Source organism: Mastomys coucha, unplaced genomic scaffold (genome assembly GCF_008632895.1).
Source record: "Mastomys coucha isolate ucsf_1 unplaced genomic scaffold, UCSF_Mcou_1 pScaffold16, whole genome shotgun sequence".
Classification (NCBI taxonomy): Eukaryota; Metazoa; Chordata; class Mammalia; order Rodentia; family Muridae; genus Mastomys; species Mastomys coucha.
The window spans coordinates 93,614,271-93,621,803 of NW_022196898.1; the positions used below are offsets into that span (position 1 = coordinate 93,614,271).

General features: G+C 46.9%; 1 protein-coding gene across 1 annotated transcript in view; it reads left to right on the top strand.

Annotated features, from left to right (window-relative positions):
• The window catches only part of Lpar3 (lysophosphatidic acid receptor 3), a 71,741-nt gene that overhangs the window by 21,951 nt on the left and 42,257 nt on the right, over positions 1-7,533 (top strand). The window contains exon 2 of the mRNA XM_031375762.1: positions 1,896-2,650. Coding sequence (XP_031231622.1) covers positions 1,915-2,650 — 736 coding nt within the window. The 5' untranslated portion in view covers positions 1,896-1,914. The remainder of the gene's footprint in view (positions 1-1,895; positions 2,651-7,533) is intronic.

Consider the following 7,533-nt stretch of genomic DNA (forward strand, 5'->3'; position numbering starts at 1 on the left):
GGGATTTTTGTGTTTCCTCTTGAAGGGCTTCTAGCTGTTTACCTGTGTTCTCCTGTATTTCTTTGAGTTAGTTATTTATGTCCTTCTTAAAGTCCTGTATAATCATCATGAGAAATGATTTTAGATCTGAATCTTGCTTTTCCAGAGTGATGGTGTGTCCAGGACTTGCTATGGTGGGAGAATTGGGTTCTGATGATGCCAAGTAACCTTGGTTTCTGTTGCTTATGTTCTCATGCTTGCTTCCTGCCATCAGGTTATCTCTAGTGCTTCCTGCCCTGGCTAAATTTTACTGGGGCCTGTCTTTCCTGTGATCCTAGTTGTGTCAGAACTCGTCAGAGTCAAGCTGTCTCTGTGATTTTGTGATTCTGGGATCCTGTGATCCTGGGCCCATTAGAGTGCCCAGGAGTGGAGCTTCCTCTGGGTATTGTGGGACTGGCTGCACAATTTGCACCCAAGACCTGCTCAGAGCACTAGCCCAGACAGACCAGAAGCAACCCATGCCCAGACAGCACATGTGCAGTTACTCAAGGTGTTGGGGCAGATGTTGTGTCCTCCTCACTTCTGATCCTCTGATCCTGCTGGACATGTTAGAGCGCCTGGGAGTGGAGCTTCCTCTGAGTGTTGTGGGACTGGCCATTTTGTTTTTTTATTTTTTATTTTGTTTTGTTTTCATGAGGGATCCCTTCTAGTCAGAAGCTAGAATCTTTGCTTTCAACTTCTATGGTATTTGACAGGGCCCCTTCCTAGTTTTGACCACACATAGCACAGACGGCTCTGAGGCAGAATACGAAGCACAGAGAAATTGGCACCTCAGATCCATGCCTTGTCTAGGATCCCCTATCTTTTTGGCCCAAGAAGTCTTTTATGCTTAGAAGGTTCAGTGCCAGCCCTGAAAGCCTGATACCACAGTTTGGCATCCCCTCTTCACACAAGTCTCAAGGGCTTGCCTTCACTTAGTAAATGCACTGGGTTGGATTCTGTACAACCTAGATGTCAGCAGCAGAGGTGGAAGGCCCTGTCCCCTACCATCCGTGGGTCAGAGAGTGCTCCGGGAAAGGAACTGAGTTGAAGGGATTAGACTGGAAGATCCAGCATAAAAATTCACATTGGTGCCATTTGGAAGAGGAGACTATGAGGAAGAAATGAAGGAGAAGATAAGGGAGGCGGGCTGGAGAAGATAAGGGAGGCGGGCTGAGTCCAAAATTCTCCATTCCTGAACCATGTGCTTAACAAGTGATTGTAACCATAGCTTGAAACTAAACGCCGGTTAGGATAGGATAATTAAGATTGGAATTGGAGGGGGTGGAAATCAATCACTTGGGGAAGGTATTTGGCCACGGAAGAGAAATTCAATACCATTATCTTGGCAAGAATACACCTGGCATACCTGCCTGCTCTTAATTACAAAACAGAACTCATAAATAAGAAGTTTGACCTGGACGCTACCAGCAGAAAACATTCATTAATGATCCCTGCTACACTGTTATTGTCACTGGCACAGAGTGGGAATCGTAAGACAGCACAAGTGATATACAGGTGCCTCCTGGCTCATCTGTCCGTCCATTCATTAGCCAGCTATTCAAGTACCTGTCAGGAGGCAGGCAGAGCCTCTAGATCCTGGTGTGAGTAAAAGAGACCCAGGCTCCCTCCCGGATCTTTCAGTCTTCCCCGGGAAATGATTTGCATGCAAGCCATGCACTGAGGTAGGAGGCCAGGAGTGAACTTCCTAAAGCAAGGACATCCACATTGAGACCCGGGAGACTAAAAGGAGTCACCTGGGGGTGGGGTGTCATAGTGGCAGTAGGTACCTGGGGGTGGGGAGTCACAGTGGCAGTAGGTGACTTAGCAAGGGATTTCACCCAGAGTGATGCCGCTCTTCCTTTGTTCCTTTCTAGGACGTACAGCTTGTCCACCATGAATGAGTGTCACTATGACAAACGGATGGACTTTTTTTACAACATGAGCAACACAGACACAGCAGACGAGTGGACAGGGACAAAGCTTGTGATCGTCTTGTGCGTCGGGACTTTCTTCTGCCTCTTTATATTTTTTTCTAACTCCCTGGTCATCGCTGCAGTGATCACAAACAGGAAGTTCCACTTTCCCTTCTACTACCTGCTGGCTAACTTAGCCGCTGCGGACTTCTTCGCCGGAATCGCTTATGTGTTCCTGATGTTTAACACTGGCCCAGTGTCCAAAACCTTGACTGTCAACCGCTGGTTTCTCCGCCAGGGGCTCCTAGACACAAGCCTGACTGCCTCCCTGGCCAATTTGCTGGTTATTGCTGTGGAAAGGCACATGTCCATCATGAGGATGAGAATCCACAGCAACCTGACCAAAAAGCGGGTGACGCTGCTCATTCTGCTGGTGTGGGCCATCGCCATCTTCATGGGGGCGGTCCCCACGCTGGGCTGGAATTGCCTCTGCAACATCTCGGCCTGCTCTTCTCTGGCTCCCATTTACAGTCGGAGTTACCTCATTTTCTGGACTGTGTCCAACCTCCTGGCCTTCTTTATCATGGTGGTGGTGTACGTGCGCATCTACATGTATGTTAAGAGGAAAACCAACGTCTTATCTCCACACACGAGCGGCTCCATCAGCCGCCGGAGGGCTCCCATGAAGCTAATGAAGACGGTCATGACTGTCTTAGGTAAGCAGAGCCAAGTGAGCCAGTGTTCCCATGAATGCAGCAAATCACAGGATGGGCAACAAATGCCTACTGTGTGCCAGGCACTCACTGTGCAGTGAAGAGATCAGACATAAATCCCCACTCACAGAGCTAATGTTCTCATAGTGAGGAGACATATGCTCTGATGGGGGAGACAAAGCAGGCAGGGCCTAGAACATAAGTCTTGTGCTAAAAAAAATGTAGTGAGCAGAAAGACTAGAGGCCACACTGTGTAGCTTGTGATTGTCAAAGGCATGTGATGGGCTACATGGCCTTGGAGTAGAATGTAACGTCTATTGAAGGGACAGCTTGGATCTCTGAGGCATGTCACCAGACAGAAGATGCAGAGGGAGGGAAGATATGAGGCTGGTCAGCCATCAGACAGGGTAGCCCACTCAGGCTATGCAGGGCCACGCAACCGTAAGGACTTTGGTGTTTCTGGGTGAGGTGAGAAGCGACTGAAGGGTGTGGACCAGGGACTGACACGTCTGTCTTTTAGGCTGTCTGTACCGCTGCTTTGGGGAGATGCTGAATCAAGAGAGCATAGAAGCACCAACTGTGTAAGAGGGCATTCTGGGACTTGGGGGAGTCCCCAAGAGCAAGAGCGCTGTTGGAGGTGGTGGCCACACCCCCAGTGTGCTTAAAGATAGGGTCGAAGGGACTCAACAGGGTCAGGATTGAAAACAGTACTTGGGTGGCTGAGGCAGGAGGATGATAGAGTTCAAGCTTAGCCTGGGCAAAGAGTGATGCCCTTTCTCCAAAAGGTAGTGTGCGTGTGAAGAAATGATAACATTTGCATTCATAATGGTGAGAGGAGGAGGGGAAGGTGGAGAATGTGATTAAAAGAGATGACAAAGACGGGAGAGGAGGCACTACAGGGGTGGGGTGCTGGAGGGAGGGGCGTCAGGAGTTTGGGTTCAGACAAGGTCAGGTTAAGATCCTTTCACACATCAACACAGAGTGTGGATCCTGAACTCACGGGAAGAAGCCTGAACCATGGACCCAGGCTTTTATCCTGTGCTTACAGACTTTTGAGGGAGTCTGCAGGGAGAAAATGGTACCAGACTCCAACAGACCGCATGTGCTCACTTTACCCCGGAAGTGGATGTCTCACTTTACCCAGGAAGTAGATGTGAGTGTGGTCGGGCAGAGGATCCATGGAGGAGCACAGGGATAAGGAGTGTCCAGCAGAGGGACCACAGAAAGGACCTGGGAAATGCAGGCAGCCTGGAAGCCAAGAGTCGGCCACCAAGACAAGGGACCCAAGGTGGAGGCTCTTTGATCCAAAATACATAGGAACAGAGGATCCAAACTTCTTGTGGTTTGTGTGAAAAAAAGAAAAGTATTACAGATTTCAGAACATTTTAGCCACGTTGGCTACGCAGTGTGTGTGGTGTGGATAGAAACCACCATTATGTCTCCAGGACTTGGAGCTTAGCCGATACCCGGCAAGACCATTCAAAACAAGGGCCCATTTAATAAATATTTATGTAGTGCCCAATGTGTGCCCAACATTGTCCTGAGTCATTGTAATGGGTATTAATCTATTTAATTCTCATGGCAGATCTGGGAGACCGGTGTTTTAGTTATCCTGCCCAGGTAGAGAAACCAGACGCAGGGTTTACGCTGTGGCGTCCTTAGTCATTTCTCTGTTGGTGCTTGTCCGCAGCCTCAAGAGTGTGCAAATTAATGCTGCTGCCTGTAAGAGGCAGTTCTGATTTGTTAGGAGTGTGTGTGCACACGCGTGTGTATGAGCATAAATGTATGCAGGTTTCTCTGTGTGTGTGCATATGTATGAGCACACATGTGTCAGGTTTCTATGTGTGTGTGTATGCGTGTGAGTATTCATGTGTGCAGATCTCTGTGTATATGCGTGTGTGTGCATGTATATATGAGCATGTGAGTATGCAGGTTTCAGTATGTGTGAGCAAGAATGTGTGCATATGTGTGTGCACGCATGTGTGTGAGCACACATGTGTAAGGTTCCTATGTGTGTGTGTGTGCGTGTGTGTGTACGTGTGCAGGTTTCTGTGTGTATGTGAGCACGGATGTGTACAGGTGTGTGTGTGTGTGTGTGTGTGTGTGTGTGTGTGTGTACAGGGGGTGGGTAGGGGGAGACTTAACTTCAGGTATTTTTCCTCAGACACTGTCTGTATCATTTTGTGTGACAGTCTCTCAGGGGCCTGGTGCTCACCAAGGAAGCTAAATTTCTGACCAACAAGCCTTGGGAATCCACCTATTTCTGTCTCATGAGGACTAGGATTACAGGTGAACACCACCATGCCCTGCTTTTAAATATATATTCTTTGGCCCAGACTCAGGTGCACAAGCTTGCAAGGCAAGTTTTACCAACAAAACAAACTCCCAAGCTCTACCCCTGTTTGTGTGTTTGCTGGCATCTTTTCTGACCAGCCCTCTCCTTTGACCACCTCACTCTCCTTTTAGAAAGGGCAAGCCTGCATTTATCATTACTTCCCCTGGCACCACACAGGCTATTGACACTTCGCGTAAAGATCGAAGGTTACCGTGAAGAGGTATGTCAATGAGGTTTGTAAGGCTAATTAGCCGCTTGCCCATGAGTCCCGTGGAATTACCTGTCTGCTTGTAAGAACCCCTTCTCTCTAGGCACACTGTCTCACATTGTCTACACCACACAGCAAGAGGTAGAAAGGGCTTCTGTGCCCCCAGGGTTGGGGAGGGTCTACAGTTGTTACCATCACAGGCTTCAGTGTTGTATGTGAGTTTGCTGACAATTATGGAAGAGTTTAGAATAAAGGACTTGTGTGGTTTCAACAGGTGTGGTATTGGGTAAGAGAAAAACCAGAATAAACAGTGAAATTGCCAAGAAGGATAGGAGAAGTCATGGGATTCCAGTGTAACAGGCTAGGGAATTGGTTGGTGACAAGGGGACAGTTGGGTACTGAGGACCTGGGGAAGTTTCCCTGGTGGTGAGACAGAGGGATTTGGTGGGAGACAGGAAGTTAGGGAGAAGGAAATGAAACTGAAGAGCTGGGTGGTAATGTTTTAAGATTTCTAGCTTCTAATTTCTTTACTGGCAGATGTGGGGTTTCCAGATCTTTTGCAAGTTTTCTATAGAGTGACCTGAGGCACACGATTTCATCTTTTGAGGGTGTTAAATTTCCTAATCTCATGTTGAATTGACAGTGATCTTTCCAAGATGTAAGTAGCCAAAGAAAAGGGAAAGGAAAATGTGTGTGTGTGTGTGTGTGTGTGTGTGTGTGTGAGAGAGAGAGAGAGAGAGAGAGAGAGAGAGAGAGAGAGAGAGAGAGACCATGTATGTTGTATGTGTCTGTGTGTGGTATGTGTGATTTGTGTGTGTGTATGTGGTGCGTATTTGCATATGTGTGTGGTGTGTGTGTGGTATGTGGTGTATATGTATATGAGTGTGTGTGTGTTTGTGTCTGTTTGTGTTAGAGAGAAATGCAGAAACAATGGAAGAATGAGTGGATGAGACTCCTAGAGGGCATAACCAACACGGAATTGTGTACTAACTGTGCCTAAATGCAGAGCTCTTTCCATGAGAGCATTTCACGGCACCCCAGAGAGAATGCTCTCAGATGCTACTCTTAGAAGAATTCAGTTGTCTAGCGCAAATGTATCCCAAATGATGGGTAGTAGAAAAAAACATCAGTTCTGGGGTCTACAGTCATAGTCATTGCTTCTCAGAATGTGGAGATGGGCACTTAAAACTGCTGTCTCTAATAGTTGTGTGATTTAGGTACTTAAATGAAAAAAATAATAAACCTTCTTAAGTAAGGGGTACTCATAGAGGAATAAGTCCCAAAGTTTCTTAGAAATATTTTTGAAATATTAGAAAGTCAGTCCATAAATATTCATAAACAGTTCTAGGAGGCAAGAGGTGTGGTATGTGTTTGTATGTGTGTGGCGTGTATTTGTGTATGTGTATGATGTGTGTGGTATATGGTGTATATGTGTATAGGGGTGTGTGTGTGTGTGTATGTGTGTGATGTGTGTGGTATATGGTATATATGTGTATAGGGGTGTGTGTGTGTGTGTATGAATTCCTGAGTGTTGTCTCATTTCCAGAGAGGAAAGCGAGGAGGAGGAAGGTCTTAGAAAGCCTGGAGTATCGTCTCGAAGGGAAGAGAAGATTTATGTGTGCAGGGGAAGACATCTTGAGTGTGAGAAACAGAAGGATCAAAAGTGATGGTAGAGGGCTGCAGAGATGCTCAGGAAGGCATACAGGGCAGGATCAGGAGTACACTGCTTCTTGAGGGTGGTGATGGCAGTGATGTGAATATTGAATTGTCATGATTGGAAAGCCAGGCTAGCATCCTGTTCGTAGGTCAGCAGCCCTGAGGCTGCGGTGTGAGTACATCCCTGTCCGTGGAGGAAGTTCTTACTGGTACTCAGTAAGACAACATGGGAGACACGCGATCCCTCCTTCCAAAGAGCACCAAGCCCCTGCTTAAGGTGTAGTTTGAAATCCTACTAGTCAACAACCTAATCAGCTGCAGTAACCAACATATACACAAAACTGTATTTATTGTCAAACAACATACCACGTGATCTGCGGGCACAGGGATCAGAAACCAGCTGGAATTTCTTCTATGTTGCAATGTCTTACAAAACAAAACAAAAGGTGAAAGGCTTTGTGAACCTATGCTTTTAAAGTCTTCCAGGAGACTTCCTGTTCCGTAGGGTGATTCAATGTGTGGGCTGTAATCCATTAACGTACTCCAACATAGATAACATGTACTATAATAGCACCAAACCCTGTACATACTGGTGATAAAGTCTATTGTATAAATTAGATTAGCAACAGGAACTGTTCAGAGCTCATCAACTTCAACATATGGGTCTCTTTCTCTCTCTTCCTCCCC